Here is a 25,403-nt window from a genome sequence, read left to right as displayed (position 1 = left end):
CTCTGGGCCACAGGTTAAATTTTTACATATTATTAAAACAGTTCTGCAGGTGACAGTTAGGGACCTTTTGTTCAAGGAGAAGGTACTCTGGCTTCACCCTGGGGCAGAGGTCTCTAGTGAATCTCATGACTGGCTTCATCTCACCATGCATATTAGACTTCCTTCACTGCCCGCCTTGAGGGTAGCAGAGTAACTTCTCACCCTAGTCCTGCAGCTGTCGGCTCAGCCCGCTGTGCTGTGTCACACTGGCCACCCGAGGTACCTCTGGAAGCAGGGAAGAGAAAATCCCTGGGGAGCGAGCACCCCAAAGCTTGCTCATGGCATTTGGTAAGAGTTCTCCATAAGGTCCCTGGTTGATTTGAATTTTTTTTTTTTTTTTTTGTCTTTTGAGACAGGGTTTCTTTGTGTAGCCCTGACTATCATGGAACTTGCTCTGTAGGCAAGATTGGCCTCAAACTCACAGAGATCTACCTCTGCCTCCTGAGTGCTGGGATTAAAAGCATGCACTACCACTTCCCTGGTGATTCAGAATATTTTTTATCACATGGCTTTGAATTAGACAGAAATAGAGTGATCCTCGAAGGGAGGCGATAAAGAAAAATCTGGGTGTGGTGGAGCATCTCTGTAATCCCAGGACTTGGGAGGTCAAGGCTGGAGGATCAGGAGTTCAAGACTAGACTCTACTATAGAGTGGTTTTGTGGCCAGCCTGACTACATTACACCCTGCTTCTGAAAAGCAAAACCTAAAATGGCTCATTGATTCTTGCCCCTCCCCACTTAGAATCTGTAACTCTTCCATTAAAGAGAGGCTGCTGATACACCAATTCTTGCCATCAATGATAATGGAACTGTTAAAGTTCTGAATCCTGAAGTTGTGAAGTGTAGTAGCTCACTGATCTGTGTTTATTTTTCTCTTTTATTTTGTTCCTAATTGGGACAAAATAAAAAAAAATTAATTGGGAGAAAATAAAAAATAAAAAAGACTCTGGGCCAGAGTCTTTCTTTTATCTGGGTTGAAAATAAAGATTAGAAAAACTAAATCATCATAGACATAAGATGATCCGATTTATTCTTAATCTGCTCTTAAGCACAAGGTTATCTTGAATGAGCACAGTTCCAAGTATTTTCCAGAAACCCAAATTCTGCCAGATCACTGGGTAGCTCAGAAACGGGACTTTACAATGGAACTCACCAGGAGTGACAGTCCCCCTTAACATGGGCCCTCTCATCCAGATTGTCCCTAAAGTGTGGTTTCAAACAGCTCACCTTTAACAAGAAAGCCCATTTACCAGCTAAGACTAAGCCAGTGGAGAATCAAAATGAAGCAGCCGGCCCAAGGTACTGGAGCATTCATCTTCTCAGGGCCTCGCAGCCCTTTGAGCAGACATGAGTGACAGTAACTCAGACAACAGGCTGGGAGCGAGACAGCCAAGCACTGAGAATAACACGTCTGTTTTGTTTCTCTTTCCAGGCTTGAGATTTTTAAGAGCTCTCAGACTGATACAGTTCTCAGAAATTTTGCAGTTTCTGAATATCCTTAAGACAAGGTAAGATGGTTTTCACCTGTCTGGTTCCCGAGGGCCAGGTTGTAAATATCAAGTATATTTGCTATGATCTTGTTAAAAGGATAGAGCTGTGTTATTCACAGGAAAAACTAGCTGGAGAGTTAGTCTACTAAGGTAGGGCTTGCGTTTTTCTCATCTGCAAAGCCTTGGAGAAATAAGAGAAAAGGGGAGGTATGGTTATGTCCCTGGGAGGAAGATTCAGTCTGGCAAGGTCACATGACTGGTATCTGGGCACCAAGTGAGGCTGCAACAGAGACTCGTGGGAGAGGTGCATGGAGGATGAGGGATGGATTTGCTCATTGATTGGGAAGTCCGTGCTGCCAGATCCTAAATGCCTCTTTAGTTACCACTAAACAAGAAACTGTACTTGGCCATAAAGGGAAGAGAAACAATGCTCCTTGACAGGCAATCACAAACCTCATTCGGCAAACAGAAAATCATTTCATTCCTAAGTTTATTTGAGCTATTTCACTTTATATGAATGGAGCCCTTGGGGTGTGCTCTGCAGACTGCCTTGTGGGGGAACCCCAAACACCTCCAGGCAAATGCACTATGACTGCTTCTGCTGACTGTATTATGGTCTGGAAAACATGGACAGGACAGGGGCAGAAGTCCTCTAGGGAACACCCTGCCTGGTGCCTTGTCAGTGCCCAGAGCTGGCCTGAACCCCGGGCTGCACTGGTGCACACGCTAATAAGAGGGTTAGGGGCACTCTAATGGGGACTGAGTGCTGCTCATAGATTTCCCTACTAGGACATTACATTTTAAGAAGACCCCTTCTAATGTTCCATTTCCTCTTTGGTTGGCTTTAATGTGTCTGATGAGGGACAGGAAGCAGGACACTTCTGTATTTTCTCATGCATAATTAATGGACATGTCGTTTGAGGCCTGGGACTCTGTTGATTTCCTAGTCGTGAAATGTAGAGCCTGGCTTCTAGAATCTGATATGGTCAACAAGTGTGCCTTTACTTTGTTATTGTTCCTTATTTGAATTCCAGAGTACCCCTTCCAACTATTCATCTGTATGACTAAGAGATACAGATTCACTCTTTGTAGATTGATCAAAATGTAAAAGAGTCATGGACCTCTCTTAAGTCATGCCCTATCCCTTTATGTTTTATCTTCTGAGGTAAAGATTTATGACTTCTCTGTTTTTTTGCTTTATAATATCGTTCATAGATAGTAATTTTTACATTTCCTTTGAGAAATAGTAGCCTTAAGTTTTACCTTAAAGTTTTATCTTTTATACAATAGACTTATATTGCTTTTGGAATAGAAACAATTAGCAAAGGTCGCATATCTGTCTATGCCCCTTAATTCTAGCACTAGGGAGTCAGAAACTGGTAGAGCTCTGTGAATTTGAGGCCACCTATGTCTACATAGTGAGTTCCAGGCCAGTCAGGACCACACAATGAGACTTTGTCTCAAATAAAAACAAAAAACAAACAGCAACAGCAACAACAACAAAAAACAAAAGCAAATCTAGCATGCCTAGTATTAACATATACTATAACATATAACATAACAAATCTAGCGTGCCTAGTATTAACATATACTATAACATTTAACATAACAAATCTAGCGTGCCTTGTATCAACATGTACTAAGCTTGTGTCACAAGGCTGATTTTTTTGTTTAACCCCAGGGCGAGTTGGTGAGTGTGCAATGCCAAGTCTGGGGCCTTGTCCTTAAGATTTATGGAGCAGGTGTGGACATGGGGTGGTGTTATAATGGAGCCATTCGGCTCTCACAGGCTCTCAGGTTTCCTCCTATTTGCCTTTTACCTCATCAATTAATGAGACCTTTCCCCCACGATATTGGGTTTCTAGGAAGGTTTCAGTCCTCTGAGTGATAATGCAGCTAGAACGGTGTTCTCGCCCTCCTCATGTGTATGCGGATCCTTTCGGACTCATCGTGATGTGCCTGCTACCTGGGCATCTTTCACTTACCTTGTGCTAGGGCACTCACCCATTCCTGCTTTGCAGTGAAGACAGTCTTTTGTTTAGCTTCAGAAGTTGGACCTGGCTGCCCTGGAGAAGAGCCTCTTCCTAGATCTGCAGTCATGATGGTGCTTCATTTTCTAAATGAAGGAGGGTGAGGGTGAAAGCTACTGGCTGGAGGAGGCGGGGAGTGTGCTTCTCAGAGGCAACGGTTTTCCAGCCGACTAGCAGCAATTGGGTGCTTGCAGTCCTTGCCCTCAGATGGCATTCTCTCAGGATCTCCCCACTTCCCATATAAGAAATTCCTACTATCAGTCACCCTTTCTTTAGAACCCCACAGCGTGAATGTCCTGGGTTCCTTTTGTTTGCAGTTACAGCCAGGCTGTGTGAGGCCCGGGTCTAAAGCAAGTGTCTATGTATGTAAAAGTTAGTGTATGGCGAGTGCCTCAGTGAGAGGCCTCATGGGTGGGGAAACTCAGAATCAGATTTCCTGTCAGAGTGATCAGGGTTAAAACAGGAGGGCCCGGATCTGGGAGGCACAAAGGGTCGCTGCACTGGGCCTGGAGGGACTTATGCAGCAGGCGGGGTCTGTTCGAGTGAAGATGGAAATCTTAAAAAAAAAAAATAGGTCTCTGTCATTCTATGGGGGCTGGAGGATGGTCACAAGAAGGGTAGGGAAGATGGTCTGAGTTCAATCAAGATATCTGTAGAAAGCACACAGTGAGAGAACATGAGCCCTGTGGGACCTTTGAACCAGTCCATGCTCCCGAACATTCTGTGGTTGAGATAAGAAGGGTGAGCTCAGGTAGGGAACCCAAGGCCTAGTCTCCAGGCCCAGAGAAACACTTCCTTCAGCTACAGGAAGTTTAGACGTGATGTGGCACCGTCTTTTCAAGTGCTCAGCTATGCCCTGATTCCCCCTTCAGTCACTCCAAGTCTGTTTCTCAAGACTCTGTACAAGGAATGAAGCCCTGACCAGGGCCTTGGCCTTGGGCAGGTTCCCTTGTGGGTTCTGCACACCCTGATGCTTTCACAGTGACCTTCTGGTAGGGGATGGGGTGGGGAAGCTTTCTCCACGGGTGACCCCTGCTGACCCGTGGTGGTGTTAGGTCAGGAGGGCGACTTTACAAAGGTGCGAAGCGCCACTTTGAAGGGCATGGCTTTGTTTCCTATTCTTCTGTTGCTTCACTCAGCTCAGAATTGAAATAAATAGGACACAGAAGTAAGTGTGGCAGGGGAAGGGGTGAAGAGTGAAGAGGACAGCGGAAGGGACCAGAGTGACCAGGGGGACAGACGAGGAACACTGGATAGCTGGAGTCAGGACAAGTGCCAAGCTGTAGGTCAGTCCTGGCATGGCCTAGTTTAGGCAGACAAGAGATGTCGGGCCATTTGTGTGAGCTTTGGGACAATCCTCAGTCATCTTGAAAGCTGGTGGCATTCATGGGCAACCTTCAGTGCTGGGTCATTTGTTCTACCGTGAACGCCAAGTACAACCAGCTTAAGGGCTTAAATCCCACATATCACTGAACATGGTCAACAATGTTTGTTAAAGCATGACTTACCTAGTATGGGATTTTTTTTTTCAAATTGCTTTATTGTTTCCTCTAATTGTTTAAGTAACATGTGCTCCCTGTGAATATTTGTGTCATTTTATGGAAGAGTGTACAGGGTAAAGTAAAACACTCTATACCCTGGGCTGTGCTCAGTCAGCCATTGCTCTCTACCATGCCAAGTTTATCTCCTGTGTAGCCTATGTGCACACCCACCACCAGATACCTAAACAAAACACTCACAGAGCATTATTAAAATTAATTATAGTACATAGATGACCTCAGAAATGACTCCAAGGCAGTCTATGAAGCAGGATATTTGCTATGGCAGTTCCAAAGGGTGTGAAGTAGAAGTCATACCCTAAAGTCACTTAGACTGAGGGATTGTTTGGAGAGCAAGGTAGAGATGTTGAAGGTTTTTAGTTGGGAGAGAAAGTATGGACACTTTACCATCCTAAAAACCCATGCTTCCACCCTCTGTATAGAGTTTGTTAGAGGTATCTAAGACTTTAAAAATCTGAAGGTCAAAAAGGAGCAACAGCCCAGGGAAGGGCTGTTAGGGCGTAGCCTCAAGCAGGACAGGTGGACAAGAGGAGACTAGTGTAGAGATAACTAAGGACAGACTGACACAGTTGATTTGGCACTGTTTTGTATCTCAAAGTTCATTCATCTCAGTGCAGTATCATCCTACTCTGCAGTTTGGGGCACTTTGCAGTGAAAAGAAACAAGGCTGTTGGGTCCTGGCTGCTCTTTCAAGTGGAAACACAGCGGAAGACAGGAACAGGGCAAATTCATGCTTGCTGGTGCAAAGTGCCTGGCATTTTCAGGGTTAACCAGATATGTGTTGTGTTCTGTAAGGGCTTTGACTTTACTTCTCTGATTTTAGGAATTAGGCTCTCTATCCAAGCACCCACGAGTCCTGGGAAAGGTCACTGATCTACCAGACTTCTGCTTGCACATTGGTTCACATTCACACATTCGTGTGGATGACTGGTGTCTGGTGGCAATTAGACTTTCATCGCCATGCCAAAATTCCCAAGAGAACAACTTCAGGGAGCAAAGAATGATTTGGGCTCAGAGTTTCAGAGGTTTTTGGTTTATGGCTTGGTTGCTCCAATATAGTGGCGTGGTAGAGCATCCTGAGAAAGCAAAGTTGGTCACCTCATAGCTACCTGGAGGGAGAGGATAAAGGAGTAGAAAATGGGAGATGCATTAGAGACAAGATATAGCCACCAGGAATACATTCCTTCTAACTTACTTTCTCTATCTAAGCCCCATTTCCTAAAGCTTTAGACCCTCCCAAAATAGTACCACTTGTGGGAGACCAAGTCTTAACAGGGAAGCCCTTGGGAGACATTTCCTACTGTGCTGAATTGAATAAGAATGGCTCCTAGAAGCCCATATGTTAGTGTGCTTGGTCCCAATTTGGTGGAAGTATTTGGGGAGAATTAGGAGGTGTGGCCATTTTGAAAGAGGTGTACCTCTGGTGGTGGGCTTTTGAAACTCAGAAGCCTGTTATTCCCTTCCCTATGAGCTCTCTCTACCTCCAATATGCAGGTAAGGATGTAAGCCCCTCGCTTCTGCGCCAGGACCATGCCTGCTTGTCTGCTGCCATGTTCCCAGTCATGATGACTATGGACTGGTATGGACTTGCCCTGATAAACGTTTTGGTTTTTTCCCTATAAGTTGCCTTAGTCCTGGTGCCTTATCACAGCAATAGAAAAGTAACTAAGGGATACACCAAATTAGAACAGTGATGGAGAATTGATGGATAGGAATTCAAAAGTTTCTGTGGAAACACAGTTTTTTAAAAGGGGCCAGGTTTTCACGATAGGATCACAATTTCTCCTTATAGGCAAGGAGCTGGAGTCTGCCTGGTCAGAGGCACTCTAATGATTGCTGCTTTCATGTTTTATCCAGGCCTTTGAGCTTGGCCATGAAGGCCACACATAGCACAGCATTCTTCTCCTGGCAGCCCTTGCCTCCTAAACGGTCCTCTTACAGATGGCAAAGTCCACATCAAAGAGGACAGAGAAAATCCACTGAGGGTTAATTTTACATGGTTTTGCACATAGCATTCAGATACTAACTTACTCATAGCTGAGTTTGCAAGTCCATTTCCTCATGGAAGCAATCTGTGATGAGGCTGATATCATACAAATAATCAGACTTCAGCAATGAACCTGATCTGTCTCAGTAGCAGTGATTAAATGCTCTGCAGATAGCGAGAGCTCCCTTAAGCACCATTAATATTCCTGGGACAATCATTTAGAGATTAATAATCGCCATATTTAGGCCATTTTCCCAAAGCACCAGGAGACTCGGAGACATCAATAGATTTAATATCTTGAAAGGACCTCACACGGTTGTTGATGGTACAGTACTTTTTAGGCCCCGAGGAACTGAAAGTGTGGAAGTGACTCAATTAGGTGTTGAATTCTCCTGGGGGAAAGTGGAAGCAGCACACACCTCCCCTCCCTTTGCTACCCATTCTCCCTACCTCTTTCTCTTTAATATCTAGTGCCATCTTACGGGCCTTGCAAAGTAGAGACAGGGAGATGGGTTGCCCTTGCAGGGAGCAGGATGTAGAGATAACCTGGCTGATGAAACAGGGTGAGCTGCAGGCCTGCCTGGGTTGTTCCAGATGGCGCTCAGCTGGCAGACCCCTGACTTGGTTTGTTTGATTTCCCCCCTGCTGATCTCTGACTCGTGGAACTATTCTTCTGATAAAGGAGCCTGGGAGCCAGTGAAGAGGACCTCCAGTCAGTCAGCTGCCCCATGGAGCAAAGAGGCAGGGATGCCAGTGTGCCCCAGCTGCAGAGAAAGGCTGGGATGGAATTGCTAAAGCATTCTTTTGCTGGCTGGTGATTCTGTTCTCAGCCGCAACACTGCCTTTGAGGTGAGGCAAAGGGAAAAGGTTTGAAGGTCAGGATTTAGCACAGGTTTGCCCTCAAGAGTGCCGACTTCAAATCACAGCGTCTAGAGCTACAGAGCTAACTACCTCAGACCATAGAGTAGACAGACCTGGCCACTTATGACGCTCCCAGGGAATATTCTCGATTTAAGCCATTTCTGTTGTGTACAGGCAAGTACCAGAATCCGCCTTCAGAATGACTGGGTCCGAGAGGGAATGGCTGGCTTACTTCAGGCATCTCTGAACTCAGGCCTTTAGCTTCCCCCTGGGGGTTCTGCCTCTCCATTATTTTGGGGCTTGTTTTTAGGAGGACTTCCCTAGAGTAGGTTGTTCAAAACGTGTATCTGAGAAGGACTGGAACTGTCTACCATGTAGTTCCTGAAAAATATGTCTGATGGGTCTATCCTCTGACTGAGGCTTTTATTGGCCGCATTTCTTTGGACTGCTTAGTAAGGAGAAACTCTTGATACCCTGGTCTCCCAGGTCAAAGGCTGTGGGGAGATATATGTCCTTAGGAAGGGGTGACAGGCAAATCACAAGGTAACTGAAAAGAAGGCCCCCGTGGCTTCCCATCCTGATTTCCCAAGTTACTTACCACTTACTAATTATGATTCCCAGGCAAGCTAAATAAACTCCCTAAAGCTCAGTTTCCTAGGTAGTGAGCGATTGTTGTCATCACCTCCCCCTGCATTAGAGTAAAGCGTGAAATTCGGAAGACCCAAAGGACTCAGTGAAGTTTGAGGTATCCCATTTACTTTTTCTTTTAATTCTTCCTTTCCTTTCCTTGCCTTGCCTTTCCTTGCCTTTTCTTGCCTTGCCTTGCCCTGCCTTGCCTTACCCTGCCTTGCCCTGCCCTGCCCTGCCCTGCCCTGCCCTGCCCTGCCCTGCCCTGCCCTGCCCTGCCCTGCCCTTCCCTTCCCTTCCCTTCCCTTCCCTTCCCTTCCCTTCCCTTCCCTTCCCTTCCCCCCTTTTCTTTCTTCTTTTTCTTTCTTCCTTTCTCTTTCTCTCCCATCCTTCCTTCCTTCTTTTTAGAACTATCTTTTCACATTTTACATATCAATCCCAGTTCCCACTCCCTCTCCTCCTGCTGCTCCCCCCACCATCCTCTCCCCCATCTCCTCTTCAGAGAGAGAGAAAGGCAAGACCAAGGCCCTCCTACCTGTATCTAGGCTGAGAAAGGTATCCCTACATAGGGAATGAGCTCCAAAAGGCCAGTTCATGCACTGGGAATAAATCTTGGTCCCACTGCCATTGGTCCCACAGACTGCCCAAGCCGTGTAGCTGTCCCCCACTATCAGTCCTGAGTCAGTGAACTCCCGCTAGCTTGGGTCAGTTGTTCCTGTGAGTATCCACATCATAGTCTCACCCTTTGCTCATATTATTACTCCTCCCTCTCTTCAACCGAACTCTGAGAGCTTGGTCCAGTGCTCAGCGAAATTCTTAGCACAAAACAATGCTTCAGCAACCAGCAGGAACTTCAAAGGGTGATTCTGGAGACAGCCAGATGTGTAGAGTGGGCAGTCTGTTGCTTTCTTGGCATATGATTTCAAACTGGGAGGATGGTGTCCCACACGTCTCAAAAGGCCAATCTCGCCCACAGCTTAGGAAGTACTTGCTCATCATCTACTCCAGGCAAACAGAGACCACGGATGCCTTTCTTCAGTTACATAAGTGGAAGTGAAGGGAAGCGCCATGGTTGATCCAGGACTAGTGATTACAGCCTCTGTTGGGGGCCCCCTTGAAAAACCTCGGCTTTGCTGTACAATCAAGATTCAAACTCTTAGAATGTAGATGATATGTTATCCAAGAGAAAGACGTGGACATAGAGGGCCTTGGTATCCTAGAGGAACTGCCCACAGGGAAGGACTAGCATCTCCAGGGGCTGGACTGGGCCAGCAATGGGAGAGCAAGAGGTAGGGGACAGTTATTTTTCCTGCGAGATGAAAATGATGGAAACTTCACTAAGCAAACTCTCAGGACATCTGGAAGCATTCAAATAAGGATTGTTATGTTAGATCCTGTTGCCGAGTTAAATTCCTTTTCTGAGATACAGGAGTGCCATGGTTCTACGGCACGGTGTCCTCTCTGAGGCGCTGGATGCTGCAGTGATCAGTGGTCCCACTGGGAATTCCACAACAGTGGCTCAAGCACAGCATAAAAATGTAAGCGGAAAGAAGAAACACACTGAAGAAAATGAGACAGGATAGAGATACTGAAGATGTGGGGGAAATGCCAATAAAAGTGAAGGAAGCAAATTCTATTTACTCTTCTTTCTTTCTTTTTTTTGTATATTTGAAGAATTTTGTCTTACAGACAAGTAGAGTTTTAATAAAGTTTGAGGGGGCTGATGCTGGGTCCACTTGTGATTTTCTTATGGACTCTGTTGGAACCCTCATTCCTGGTCAAGGTGTCTCATCCTTTTGATGATAGTGGCCTGCCTGTCCCCAAAAGGGAATGTTGTGACACCATCAGGCATTTCTCAACAGTCTTCTCTCTGTAACTTAGGGACTCTCCTCTTTGTCCCTTTTGTACAGTAATTCCATCAAGCTGGTGAATCTGCTCTCCATATTTATCAGCACGTGGCTGACTGCAGCTGGATTCATCCACTTGGTAAGTAGCCTTGAAGACCCTGCCTTCTTGGCTGGCAGGGAGCAAGCCCTTGAAGAGTCTGTCATTTTATTACTTAATAGTTGTTTCTTTGAGGAAGACAAGTTTAGCTGTAGACACAGGAAAGAGGAACAAACCACACAGTTTTCAGAATTCCCGACCCTTTACTCCTCCACAAACTAGTTCCAAATGGTGAGTAATGCTCACACCATCGACCTATATTTTTCAGCCTTACCTGTATTGTTTCAAGGAGACTTGCAGTTTTCATTTTGTATGCAATAACCTAATAAAACCACCAGATGGCAGTGCTTCCACACCAAACGCCAAGAAAAAGTCTAGTGCCAAAGCTCAAAGCATGAACCACACAGCTCTTTGTAAAGAACAAGTTCAGATCCCTGGATGTGTCCCTACTTCTCTCTCACAAGACCACAAGACTTTGCCTTTGTTTCTCTTACTTTATGACTTGTCAAGTTGTTTCAACCCGCCCATCCATGTTTTTTTTTTGACTCTTTGAATACTATTACTAAGTCCAACCCTGACTTTCAGAGAGCATAGTTACTATTAAATGCATATTTCGTATGCACTTAAACTGCTACAACTGGCTATACAACTTGAAATAAATGACTTTGTTTCCATAAGCTGCTAAACCAGATAATTGGGGATTTTACACAACGATTTAAAAGCACATATATTTATTTTTAATTATGTGTATGCCTGTGTCTCTGTGTAGAGACATGTGCACATGTGTGTATGTGCCCATGGAGGCAAGAAGAGGACTTTAAGTCTTTAAATCTAAGAAGAGCTATGGTTACAGGTGATTGCAAGCTTCTAGAAGCGAACGCTGGACACTGAACTCCAGTCCTCTGGAAGAGCAGTATGTGTTCTTAACCATTGAACTACCTTTCCAGTCCCTACCCAACTATTTATACTGGTGACATTCTAGTCAAATGCCTCACCACCACCACTTAACATCGTAATTCCGGCTGAAGCCCGTGGCTAAGAGCAGTCTGAACCCCCCCAGATCCTGCTAACACCCACTCCCTGCTCCCTTCTGGGTCCCTGCTACACTCACAGGGCCAGGCCCCGTAGCTGTGCAGACCTCAGGAACCCTGCAGCCCCAGCTGAACCGATTGTTGACCCTTTCCTGAGGCAGTCTGCAGGGCGGTTAGTCTAGAGATTCTGTGGGTGCAGTTCCTCTTACTCCAGAGGAAGGTTCCCAAGCTGGCAGTGCAGAGTTGCCAGTGGGGCTTCTGCCGAGAAAGCGACTGCAGCCTCAAAAGTGGAGATGATGTTTGGGGTTCAGGCAGAACCTGAGTCAGGTCTGATTTCCTTAGTTAATGATGAAAAGAAGTGTAGAGCCCTTTGTGGAAGGTCTAGGACATCAGGATTCCTAGGGGAGATGGGGAAAGAGCTGTCTCACATCTGCCTTAAAGGGGATGCTGTAAAGGGGGCAGAGTATCAGAATTTCCATCCCCTCTCCTTGATGCCCCAGTCAGAGGACATTGTCTGTTGCTACTTCCTCTTCTGCGGTAGCAACTGAGGGTTTCTGGGACACCATGCCTCAGTGACTAGCCAGGGTGGCACAGTCTAACTTGTACCCTGTACTGAGAGTAGGAAGCTTATGCAAAAAGAGCCCTCTGGAGGTCCGGGACTTCCTGGTTCCCATATACAGTACATATGGACTTCTGATGAGTTTCTTTTCTCTTCCCAACCTCCTCTTGCTGTAGGTGGAGAATTCAGGGGACCCATGGGAAAATTTCCAAAACAACCAGGCACTGACATACTGGGAATGTGTCTACTTACTCATGGTCACAATGTCTACAGTGGGCTATGGGGATGTTTATGCCAAAACTACGCTTGGACGCCTCTTCATGGTCTTCTTCATCCTCGGGGGACTGGTAAAAATAACCCTCTTTTTTTTTATTATGTCCATTTTAATGGCGATTCATATTTGCTACTGCCCACTTCTTTAGACTTTGTGTTCTGCACTGGAAGCAAGTAACTGCCTTTATGCAACCAGGCAAGCTAAATCCAAACCCCATGGTGACTTGATTGTGTATTTCTGTAATGTTATGTTTGATCCTTAGACCCAGGCATATTGTCCTCATTGGGGACAGCCACAGAGCTAGAAACACCTGATTGTCTTAAGAGATGGATGCCATTAATAAACGAGAGTGTCCTTTAGTAGTGGGATTCAGATATGGGTGCTGCTACTGACTCTGGGAGATGCTGTCCAGACTCTGCAGACAGATGGCGGTTTCAAGAACTCCCTTCCCCTTTATGTTCCTACCCAGACTTTCAGCAAGCACTGTGGCTGGCACCTGCCCTAAAGAGCAGGGTCCCCTCATTTAGGAAATGTCACTATAGTAATAACGTGGCACTGTCCAAAGCCTACTCCATTTATCTCCTCAAAACTGACTTCCCTGGTCCCTATGTATTAAGAGGCCACTGCATACGATGTAATTACAGAGAGTTTCCAGGCAGCATATTGGCGGTTGCTGCATTTTGTCTATCAGAGCAGCTCATAATAAAGTATGATTGTTTTTCTGCATATGAAGTAAGCAATTAAGATTATAGTCCATAAGCAGTTGTTGCATATGTGCACTCCACACACATTTATATGAAGTGATGCATACATTTCTCTCTGTTCTGTATGCATAGGACATGTACATTTTGAAAATGTATATAAACGTGTGTGGTGGTGGACATTAACACCATTTCTGCAGGGCCCATAGAGAAGGAAACCCTATTATCCAGCCACAGGACAGTCTTGGTTGGGCAAAACATGGCAGTTTCGTGTCTCCTTGCTATCTTCTCCTCTTGTATGATTTCCAGAATTGACCTCTTACGCTTTTTAGTCATTTTAAATGAACATGTTTATTTTTAATCCTCTTTTAGTGTTTAGTGTCTTTAGCCACCCATGAAAATATTCCCCTTTGTGTGTTATTTGAAAGGACTTTTCTGACAATAATATATGCACGTATATGCATGTGTGCCTATGTTTGTATGCCCATGAGCATGCGTGTGTGTGTATATGTGTGTGTATGCACCTGTGTGTGTGCGTGCATGTATGCCTGAGTGCCTGTGCATATGTACTTATGTCTGTCCATCCATGCATGTCAGTGTTTGTGTGTGCATGCAGGCGTGTGCTTTCACAAGTCTGCAAGCCTATTAGCTACTTTCTTTCAGAAAGAAGACATCAACTCATTTACTCTTGTCTCCTTCATATATATATATATTTTTTTTGACTGTGGTTTGTTGTTTGTCCTCTAGGCTGACTTCTGTTTGTTCCATCCTGTACATTTCTAGGAACTTTCCCCTTTGTCCTGTTATTTTTGTATAGTCCGACACATGAATACGCGCCTTTACAGGTCTAATCCTTTTGTGTTTTCAGATCTTAGTATTCCCCCTTCTGAAAATGTCACCCTTTCTTTGGCCTGTCTTTTTAGTCTCTCTTCTGTCTCCCCTCTTCTCCTTAGGCCATGTTTGCCAGCTACGTCCCTGAAATCATAGAGTTAATAGGAAACCGCAAGAAATACGGGGGCTCCTATAGCGCGGTTAGTGGAAGAAAGTAAGTATGCCAAGAGGTTTCGTGGCCTCCACGGCGTAGGAGCCTGTCTGCATGCCTTTTCTGTTTGGCTCTTGTTTCTTTGTCTCATGCATGTAGGCAATGTTTGCCCGCTACGTGCCCGAAATTGCTGCTCTCATCCTGAATCGGAATAAATTCGGCGGAACTTTTAACAAACATGGAGGCAGAAAGTAAGTCAGTTGCACCAGAGGAGATGTGCTTGAGTGATCCGAAGAGCCCTGTGTCTGCAGCATGGGATCATGCCCCACCCCTGCCCTGCCCACTTCTTTAATGAGGGAGGGTGCACATTCTGCACCACCAGAATTTCAGAGGTTTCACCAGGGCTTCAGAGCACAGAGGATGGTTGGACCCTCTTGACATCCTGTGGCCATTCACAATTTCCAAGAGATAACGGTGAATTTATTTAAAGAGATCCATGTGCTGCCTGGACTGTATTTTTCTACCCTCATTCCTAATATATACACTAAACTCATCTCATGAGCTAATGATATGATCAAACTCTTGTCCCTCCAACGGAGGTGGCATCACCCTCTGGGAGATTTGGCATGTGCACTAATGTGAGCTAGAACTACAGCATAGGGAAGGACTGGCCCATCTGCCCTATGGAATGCCCGTGACCACCAGGAAACACATTCTTCTCTGAAGTAGTGATTTTCCCACTTTGTAGTTAAAGGGTCTTACTGCACAGGGGAAGTGCCTCCAGGGCAGGAAGTGTTATACTCGTGGTGTCCAGGTGCCACAGGCATGCTGAATTTCCCAAATAGGAAGGTTCCCTTCTTTGGGAACTATTTCAGTTTGTGCCCCGGTCACTTTGTCAGCATCAATATCAGGGCATGCATCCAGTAGGGACTAAAAGTTTTATTCTAATGCTGATGTCAGGACCTTATTCTCCTGATCCTCTGCCAGAGGGCCATCTCAACAGAAGGGTGTTGTTAGGAGGATTGGCTGGCTGCAACCATCTCCACAAGTCAGCAAATCCTTGCTTTGAAAGCTTTCAGAGAGCCATCCGGCTTTGTTTTTATTTCAAAAATGATATGACATGCATAGAATGAAATAGCACACATTCTGTGCACACCTAGAAGAATGTGTACTGACCATCCACATCTGTATTAAAGTGTGGACAACTGCCCCATGCATGCTCATCCCCTGTCCCCCATTATGGAGCTCGTGTTCTTTGTTGTTTATTCTTACTTATTGTCACATAATTAGCTTAGTCTGGTGTTTAAGAGAACTACAACGGCCTATAGAAAATACCCCCCCATGGCTGCCCCTTCCATCTTGACAGTTGGCCATGCTGGATGTAGCTCAGGGAGCATCTCCATGATTGCTGTCCAATGCATCCTGAGCTCAGGTGTCCAGTCTTCTGTTCAGAAAATGAGGAGGTGGAGAAAGGGCTCATTTCCTTAAACTACCAACAGGACAGCAGTTTCCTCTCATAGACACAAAGGATATTGGGAAAGGAGGCCAGTTGGCATCTTCTCAGGAAGGCGTTGTGTCTCCCCATCTCCCCCACATAAGCTTCTCCCCTTCCTATTATCTCAACAGTCCTGGATGAGGTTAGAACCAAGCTGTCTGGATGTCAGGGCCATTGATTAGTTCAAAAAGTCCAAAAAAGCCCAAAGATTCTCGCTCTGTTATTTATCTCAAACCAGGAAGAAAACAGCTTCCTAATCTGGTGTGCCTTTGAGATATGGACAGGTCTTTGTAATGTGGAAGGCATTCTGAGTGTTCTAGACCCTCTTATAGCTGTCCCAGTGCACTGGTCTCAGCCAGCATCTCCTTAGCCCTGTCCCCAGTGAAGTCAATAAAATCAATGACTTTGAAACCAAAGTTGAAAGTATTTCTTGACTCCCATTCCAGGTGGGAATTTCCTTTTCACTTTCTTCTTCTTCTTCTTCTTCTTCTTCTTCTTCTTCTTCTTCTTCTTCTTCTTCTTCTTCTTCTTCTTCTTTCTTCTTTCTTCTTTCTTCTTTCTTCTTTCTTCTTTCTTCTTTCTTCTTTCTTCTTCCCTCCTCCTCCTCCTCCTCCTCCTCCTCCTCCTCCTCCTCCTCCTCCTTCTTTCTTCTTTCTTCTTGTTTGTGACCCAATATGGGTGGGCTGTTGGCTAACAGATTTTGATGATGGGTGGTCCAAATGAGGTCCTGAGACCAGTACCCAGTGACCTGCCATGGTTTCTTCTGGTCAGGTTTAAAGTCTGTCATGTCCACACAGAACCCCACCTGCTGGGGGCTGCAGATCACAGCGCTGCAGCAGTTGTATTCTGGCTCTGTAATCATTTATCGCTGTTTTAGCCTGGTTCCCTCCTCCCCTTTTTCTTGTCCCTTTATGAAAATGCATTGTGCTTTTAATGTTCTCCTTGGGTCTCCAATGTCCCTGGACCCTGCAGGATATACGGTATGTCCTGTCATCAACACCAGGTCTGTTCCCTTTACTTTATGCATTGTTTCCTGGTTCAAAAGCTAATTACCAAGTAGTTTAAAGAAGCCCTTGGTCACTTAGATCTTTCATCAGAAAATATAAGCTTGGGAAAGGAACGGTAATAAAGGGCCATTAGCACCCCTTTGTTTGATGTTGTTTTTCCAGTCAGTAGAACAAGATTGATGAAATGTTATGTTTGGCCAAAATTTGAGTTTTCATTTGGAATTCAGTGTTGAGAGAATGGGCTGTCAGAATCAATAAGTTTCCTTTCGCTTGGGATATGGGCATGTGGTAGTAATTAGCAATATAAGGTCTTTACTTGAGCAACGAAGCATGGATTCTGGCAGCAAACATAATGAGAAACTACAGTTGTTCTATTTCGAACGTCAAAAAGTTTCCAGATAAAATTAAATGCATTTGCGAAAGGAAAGGGCTTAACTTTGTTGAGAGCTGGAGTTTAGACTCTTAAAATAGCAGGCAGCCCTTTGAGTCTTGGTGCACGCAGAAATGCATGTGCTGTCCCCATCCACACATGTACACATGCCACCCCCAGGGTTGAGTGCAGCAGTGCCTAGAAAATAGCTTAAATGTGTATATAGTCAAGAGTTCTCTCGGTATGTGCATATTTTATTCAGAAGTAACCACTCATAACAACACATTAACTTGTCAGACAACTGAAGGTAACTTATGAGCCTAAACTACAGAGACACAAAAGTCTGAAATTCAAAGATTATTCAGAATAAAAATATAAGTGTCTTTATTTGAGTAATTCTATTAAGTAAAAACATTATTTATTTAAGTAATAATTAAGTAAGATGGAGGAACTTAGGGCTTGAGGATAAAATAGCCACATGAGGGATATTGTAGGATACAGAGGTTTCCTTGGCGCTTCCTTGTGAATTTTAATCAATGTGTCTGGCAGAACTTCTTCCCCATCCACATGGAATCGAGGGCCTGGCAAGGCCTTTTCCAGAGTCACCTCAGTCACCCCTCCCAGTACTAGGTACGGATACCTATAACTGTGCCAGCTGTCATGTAGCTTACTCAGGAGTCTTAAGAGTAGAGACTCGAGTGTTAACCCCTGAAGGGTTCAAGCAGTGACCAAGAAAGTTATCTAAGTTGGAAATCTTGGGGACAATTAGCTTCTTGGATCGAGACTCTAAATCTTACTGAGTATAGTGGCGCCCCTACAGCCTCGCCTGTCTCCACAGGGCCTTTGCCTCAGCCTCCTTCCCTTCATGTACAATGAGAGGAGCTCAGAGGCGATGGAGGCATGGGGGACCCTGAGACTCCCATGGCCTTGGGGGCCTTGGTTTACTGTCTGTTTCCTCCCACAGCCCCTTGCAGTTCCCCCCAGAGGTTTCCTCTCTGAGTGTAATTCATTCTACTCCTGGTTAGTTTATGAGAACTGACAAGATCATGGTCCAAGGTCATATGGCCAAGGGCCATGGAAAATAATTGACCACAGAGAGGAATCCATCAGCTGTAACCCCTGGATAGAGGCAGCACAGCTGGGGAGTCATCTAAGCCTTGTATTTCCCATGACGTGGCTTTAGTGGCCCCAAATCGAGGCAGTCCTGGCCCAAGTGTTTGGGAGAGAGAGGACAAGACAGGCTTAGAGGGCTCCACAGATTTTTGGTAGCCAAACGTAGAGAGAACATGTGGAGAGAAAAGATAAGGGGTAAACAAAAGGAGAGCAGGAAACCAAGGATTAGCATGGAAGAAAAATCTCTGTGGTGACATCCCCATTCTAGAGTGGGGCATGGTTATTGCAGTCAAACCCACATCTTGCTCCAGTGCAAGAAGGCCATGTCTAGAGTGCCAGTACTATGTGTTTCAATTGGGCAAATTTTGGCATCAGTAAGTTGGACCGTCTTGAGGTCTTGTTTGTTGGACCGTCTTAAGGTCTTGTTACCGACCATTCAAGTGTACCTGGGACCGTATTTTCTATCCTCATCTGAACCCAATGCTCCAAGGATGCAGAGAATAACTGTATCTCCTTCTCAGTCTCCAACTCGCCTGGTCACTGCTCTCTGTCCAGGAGGCTCAGAGCTGGATGCGTCTCCTTCTGGTTTCTTATGATCGGGTCCTAGTTTAGCTATGTCCAGGCTCTTCTTTCTCGGGGGCTTTCCCCTTCCTGAGACCCTGCTCTGTGCTTCCTTCTGCCTATGCACTATTTGGATCAACACGGGCTCCCTCTCTACCTTCTCCCTACCTCCAGATTTTACCCACAATGGTTCCAAGTCATACTTTAATGAACCGGGCACTGAAAAGTTCAGAATATGGTTCTTCATTTAAAAAGATTCATTTAGTTTACCCCCTCTGTGGTCTACCATTGCCCAAAAGAGAATCACCACGTGTCATACCTTTGTGTTTGTTTGTTTCAGATGTGTTTATCTATCTGAGCCTGGCATCCTGGACAGATACATTCCAGCACACCTATTAAACCCTCCAGCGGTACCACCGCCCTGTCGTTCTCTCTTGAGCTTCATGCTATCTCGCCACCTTAATGGTTGGATAGTTCAGCCTAAAAACTTTTAAAAAGCTGCCCCAGTTCCTGGAGAATCTTCCTACAGTGCTATGGCCGCTCTCAGGCCTGGCCTCCAGTGTGCAGGAGTGGGATTTGGATTGATTCATGTGGTGTCAAGAAGGCCTGATGCCACAGACCTGCTTTCCCTTCCTGTTTACTTGGATCTCGGGTGAAGCTCACTCTCGCTTCTCCCAGGGCTGCGAGGGGCGGGCTGCTCTTAGGAGGGATGTTTCCTATAAGATGTCATTTACTATTTCTCTATCTCAGACATCGCTCAGGTTGAAACGGGACTGAAGCCTTGTATTTTACACAATCTTTGATCCCTTGTCAAGAAAGCCATTGAGCACCCCCTTCTCGTAGCCCACGTGACTCCCTAGCAATATCTTAGGATTCCTGGATCTTAAAAACCATAAATTAGCAAATCATCAACATATCACCGGGAAGGTTCATCTGGTAGCGATTCTAGTCAGAAGGAAACATGGGCCCTAATAACTGATTTTCACGAAGATACAAAGAATTGCAGACAGACAGATACAGTAAATAAGAAGACAAATAGATAATTCAAGTTGACAGACCATCTTGAACTGATTAAGCATTCTGCTTTGATTAGCATTAAACTTTTTGGGGAAAGGGAGAAAAAGAAAAAGAAATGAGATTGCCCTCATACTTCAGGAAAATGACCCCTGGTACCGGGAGGCAGATCCAAAGCATTTGTCGTTAGATGGCTCACATGATGTAGTGTGCCAGGAAGTCCTTTCAATGGCAGGGGTCTTGGTGGGTGTGGATGTGACGCTTCTTCCTTGACATCTGCTTTGGATTCCTCTAAGCCACATCTTCAGTCCCTTTCAAACTTTAATGTCTCCCGAGAAGAGACTTGACTGCATAGCCAGTCTATCTCCTGTTACTGCTGATGGGATGAAGGCTTCCCCCTGCCCCCCTTCCCTGCTGTCTTTCTTCCCTTCCACACACTTAGCAAAATGTTCCACCTATTGTTCTCCAAACAAGAATAGAAATGTAGGTGGGAGATGAACTGAGTACCAGGAAAAAAAAGAAAGGAAAAAAAAGCCGTATTCAAGCCTAGACTTTTGCTTTCAAATAGTCTTGCTTAAATTTACAAAGGAATCCTGATTATGACTTTTCTAATTATAATCCCCAAAGATTTCTCTGCTCAGCATCATGTTTGATGGAATGAGTCCTTGCTGGGTAGATTGAGAATCCCAGGAGCGAATCTAAGCATCCGAGACTAAGTTGCACCCTATTTTCTGTCTTCCTGCCATGCCAGTCATTCTGATAGAAGTGTTTCCAGAGCTGTGGCAAGCAGTTCCTCATAGATTTGGGGTTCATTCCACCACTGCTGTCACTATGGCCTGAAAGTAAAACAACAAACTTTCTAACTGGCCAAGTCCAGTGTCTCTTTGTATTAAAATATTATAGAAACCAATGCAGCATGAAAGTTGTGGAAATCTGATTCTGTTGCTGTCAGGATTGAGACAGTACTGATATTGCATGGCAGTGGCTTGCTCCCTCCCCCACAACCGTGGAGACTTGCTCTGAATGTGGGTACCAGTTCTCAGTGAAAGTTATCTTCTCTCCCTCCTCTGTGCCATTTCAGTGAGGAGAAGTGGAGGCAGATCAGAGACACATGCATACCATTCTAAGGGTTATGATGCTTTTCACTGATGCCAAAGGGTCATGCCAGCTTGCATACAAAACAGATTTAGGAAAATACCCATTCCAACACATTGTCTCAACAGTTATTAAAATGCTGCTCTGAGCCAGGAACTGTGCTGGGCTCTGTTGTGAACAGAATGAGTGGGAGAATGTGATTGCTATTCTCCTGGACAGTGTGTGAGACTTTGTACAGTCAGAACTACCCAAGGAGCCAGTGGCAGCTAAATGGGAGCTTGATTGTGCAGGGACGTCATCCCATTGAGAGGCTCTTTTGGCAGGAATTTTGTACAATAAAATCATGAAGGTGTAAAATAATCATGAAGGCAGAAGCCCGTTACAGAGAGTTTTCCTAAAGCATGTGATAACTCAGATTGTTGAATGTACTCACTGGAGCTATTTAGGGCAGAGGTAACAGCAGAAAACCAGTGTGCCTAAAATCTTACAAATCTAAAAGAGAAAAGGGGGTTGCAGAGAGATTTGGAGAAGGGGACCTGGAACCAGGAAATCTGCTTCTTCCTAGGAAGTACACATATTCTGCTCTGACGTATCATGCCTCAGCAGTGTTTGGAGTCCGTGGCTCCTCCCAAGTCCCCCAGGAGTTGTAGAGCTGATGCCAGTATAGATGCTCGCCATCTTCAGATGATGTTGCATCCTGATAAACCCATGATAAGTGGGAAAAAGCCTGGATAGAAACGCATTCAGTATGTGCACCTACTGAGCATACTAGCTTAGACCTGCCTACCTTAAGGCACCTCATCAGTCTACAGTTGGGCAAGACCACCTAACACAGCTCCTTTGTTTAAGTGTTAGAAAACTCATGTGACTTGCTTACTGCCCAACCAAAATTGAGCTGACTGGTTGTACAGGTAGACTTTGGCTCCAGTCATGTAGAAATATTCCAAGTGGAACCAACTCATTTTGGGGACCATTAGTATGTGTGTTGAGAATGGCTGGTTTAAGCTGCACTTTTGGGTGTAGTGGGAGATAAGGGGAGGATGTATTATCAGGTTAATAATTATCACAGTGACAAAGTCAACTCCAGCCTGCAGTATGTGATGACAGAATGGGATGTATGATTTATCAAGAGTGTTAGGGAGAGAGGTGGGGGCACACCTTGCATATCAAAACCCTTTGCAAAGGAAAACACATATACTGTTTATGTGTTTGGATTCATTCTCTCTCTACTCCGCTTCCATTCCCAAAGGGTAAGGTTAGCCTATCTCTGGATCAGTCTTCTCCCCTCTTGCTCTGTGTTTGTCCAGGTGCAACAGCAGGTAGATGCAGGGAAAGCTTCTTTGATCTAAAGGGGAAAATGCCATTCAGGACAGGAAGCTGTCTGAGATGGAGGAAGTCAGGTCAAAGATAACCTGCTTTATTTAAAATGACAAAGGGTCGCTGAGTCCAAGGTGAATGAGAGCAGAGAGCAGATAAGGTGTAATTTGTGATAACCTCACACTTGTGGAGTTATTATTAAAGGCTGCCTGGGGCTGGAGACGATGGCTCAGTTGGTAGCATGTTTGCAATGCAAGCATAAAGTCCTGAGTTGGATCTCTAGAACCTATATTTTAAAATTCAGATAGAGGACTCGCAGAGCTGGGGCGTCCGAGATGGGTGGATCCTAGGAATTCATTAGCCATCTGGCCTAACCGAACCTCGGAGCTCCAAGTTCAGTGAAAGGGAGACCTTGTCTCAGAAAATAGAGGGAGTGACAGGAAGACGCTTGATGCTAGACTCTGACTTCCTCGTGCACAGGCACGCACAGAAGCATGCACACAAACTCTCCGCTCTGAAAGGAATTAAAGGAGAAAAGAAATAACAAAGTGGTGGTGATGTGAATACTTGAACAGTGGATACTTGTGAAAATTAAATGAGAGTTTCAACATGGGTCAGTGAATCTGTCCCTTAGGATTCTCTGACTGTAAGCAACAGAAATGGAGTTTTGCTGACTAGGTAATTTTTTAGCCATTGGAGTACCCGTGTAGCTTATAAAATCCAGGGAAAACTGAAGGGCAACCTCCCAGGAAGGACAGATAGCAGCCAGAGATGGGGCTGTGTCCAGAAGGCAGAAATGCATGGTTATTTATCACTGGATTTTGCCATCAGCATGGTTCATTCAACTCCTAAGGTTACCTTGAGCAGCAGTTAGACTCCCTTGGTGGTGGAAACTTGGATTAGAGATAACAAAGCCAGCTGTAATTAAAAGTGAGATGTTGCTGACGGAAGGAATGGTATATGTTTGCTAGGCAGAACCAGCCTATGCTGAGGTTCTCTGGATCTATCAAATCTTGGGCTGGTTGATAATCCACGCAGGCTACAAGCTGCAGCAGAGATGTCATCATTCTTACTATCATCTGACTCTGGTCTTGGGACTGTCTCATTATGCAGATCTCATTATGGTTTGGAATGGTGGATCCTCTAGGCTGGCTTAGTTCTCAGCTATAAACAACAGAATGCATCAGTTTTGTGTGGAACGTTCTGGGCTCCCTGACCTTGGGGCTCTGCTTCAGGAAAGTGCCTTTGCTGAGCTGTTCAGATCTGTTTGCTCCACTGTCTGCTCCATTTACGGAAACAGCGAAACAGACTGCCTTTTCCATAGTACTCCTGTGGACAGCTGCATAAGACAGTTGCTCTTTTCTCTTTCTCACCAGGAGGCAGATCACATTTCCTTCCTTTCTCATTAGTAAAGTAGTAGAGTGGCCAAGAGTAGAATATTTTAGCCTAAGCCTCCTTGGGATAGCCACCCCTTTTCCTCCTTCTTTCTTTCTTTTCTCTCCCCTGTCTTTCAACAGGAAATGGTTATATCCAGGCTTTGGGATTGTTGGCTTGATAAATACTGTGCTGTTTTCTTTCCATTGTTTGCCCCGTTACCCACCTGGAAGAAGATTCCAGCCTTCTGGAATGTCTGAATTGGACAGCCATTTTTACATTTTGCTGTTTAATGTTGACTGTGTTTGCTTTGGCCTAATGTTCAAGTCAGGCATACTTTTCCCAACAAATAGATCTTGCAAACAAATTCATGCTGAACTAGCTCCTGGGGTTGGATGGGAAGATAAAGACTGCAGGCTGGGGTCAGTTTGCTTTGATGGTGGGTGACAATCTTTCCCCATAGTGAAGACAGTCACATGGGAACAGCTTATCAGTAAAGGAAAAAGAAGAAAAGTTGGAGATGGATTTACTTCATGTTTAAAATGGGGTCATGCGCCAGAAGGAGAGAGTTAAAGTGAAGGCACCACTCAATCAGGGCTAGTTGCCTGAGCAGCCAAAAGACATGGCTGGATGACGTAGCGGATGAAATCCAGCTTGCATGAGAGTCATGAAGATATACACCCTGAAAAGTTCAAGTTCAACCCAGAAGAGCAAATAGGAGCCTTGGGTACTGACCGCTGTGTGGCTGCTTGCTGGGTCTCCAACTGCCCTGCTTCTTGTGTGATAAAATCTTACCCATTCTTCTTTCCTAGCTCTACTTAAAATCCAATCACCTCACGTCAGGGGCTACTAATGGTGGGAGGTGCTGGGGAGAGGTGGGATGAGCGAGGCATGATTAGAAGGCTCAGCAAAAAGACAGAGGAGAGTCTAGCATATGTATTTGATATAAATATTATAGTTTCACAGAGACATCTAGATCAATACATGCCACATTTCATCTGCCTCTTTGACAAAGTGAGTGCAATGTATTCAGAAAAAGCTGTATAGGATTTTCAATTTACTCTGTATGATTTATTGTGACAGGATAGCTATGGGTTTTTTAAGTTCTTTATACTTGTTCCAGTAAAAATGGATATAGTATCTTTAAAAATAAACAGCCCAGAGCCATGTATTTTACACTATCTTCCTGGTGCGAGGCCCTGCTAAGAAGAGCTCTAAGACCTCCCCGACCTTGGAAGACCTGATTGTGGTCAGATTTGCCTCAGTCTTTGCTCTTCAGCTTTTGAGAGACTAGGGGAGGTGGAGAGAGTAAACAGGGAAATCAACTAGGAACCAGGAAGCAATTGCAGCCATCTAGACAAGATAAACCGACAAGAATGAGAGAATAGGCAGGGAGCTAGTACCCTCCCCTCCCATAGGGACTCATGAAGGTCTGGTGGGGGGGCCCAGGCAGCCTCCTCTTTTATAGTGATGGCTCCAGGTCACACAGGCCTGCTCCCCAGTCTCTTGGTCCCCAGCCAAGGACCTCTCTGCAGCATTTGATGCTGCTGCTTCTTAGAAGGCATCAAATAGAGGGGGGTATTCTGCCTTTGGTGGATACTCACCTTGCACAAATGACTGAACCTGATTCCTTGTCAAATGATCGTGGGCATTAGACTAAGCATGCGTTGTAGGCCCAAGATATACCTGGAAATGTGAATGGGGGTCTATTGCCAACACCCTGTCATGGTGAGATATAGAATGTTTCAAAGGCTGTTGACTCTCAGAAATACTACTTGGTATATGTGGAAAATATGTAGATTTTTGTTCTCATGGATTTGACCTCGCTCATCCTGCAAACCGTGAAAAGCCCTGTCCTCCTCTTAAGCCTCCTGCCATAAGACCACCCTAAAACACAGGTGTGGAATTGACTTCTGAAACAGCTTGGCACTCACTCAGAAACAGTGGCCTTCCTGTTCCACCATAGCAACAGA

General features: G+C 45.2%; 1 protein-coding gene across 16 annotated transcripts in view; it reads left to right on the top strand.

Annotated features, from left to right (window-relative positions):
* Kcnma1 (potassium calcium-activated channel subfamily M alpha 1) overlaps nt 1–25,403 on the top strand; it is a 720,864-nt gene that overhangs the window by 475,048 nt on the left and 220,413 nt on the right. For all 16 annotated transcript variants that reach the window (XM_085698388.2, XM_085698387.2, XM_085698389.2 and 13 more), the window contains exons 6-9: nt 1,472–1,547; nt 10,504–10,579; nt 12,304–12,474; nt 14,056–14,147. In XM_085698388.2, the coding sequence (XP_085554514.2) occupies nt 1,472–1,547; nt 10,504–10,579; nt 12,304–12,474; nt 14,056–14,147 (415 nt within the window). The remainder of the gene's footprint in view (nt 1–1,471; nt 1,548–10,503; nt 10,580–12,303; nt 12,475–14,055; nt 14,148–25,403) is intronic.

This window comes from Myodes glareolus, chromosome 12, assembly GCF_982192425.1.
Source record: "Myodes glareolus chromosome 12, mMyoGla1.1, whole genome shotgun sequence".
NCBI lineage: Eukaryota > Metazoa > Chordata > Mammalia > Rodentia > Cricetidae > Myodes > Myodes glareolus.
This window is presented reverse-complemented; position numbering and strand designations above follow the sequence as displayed.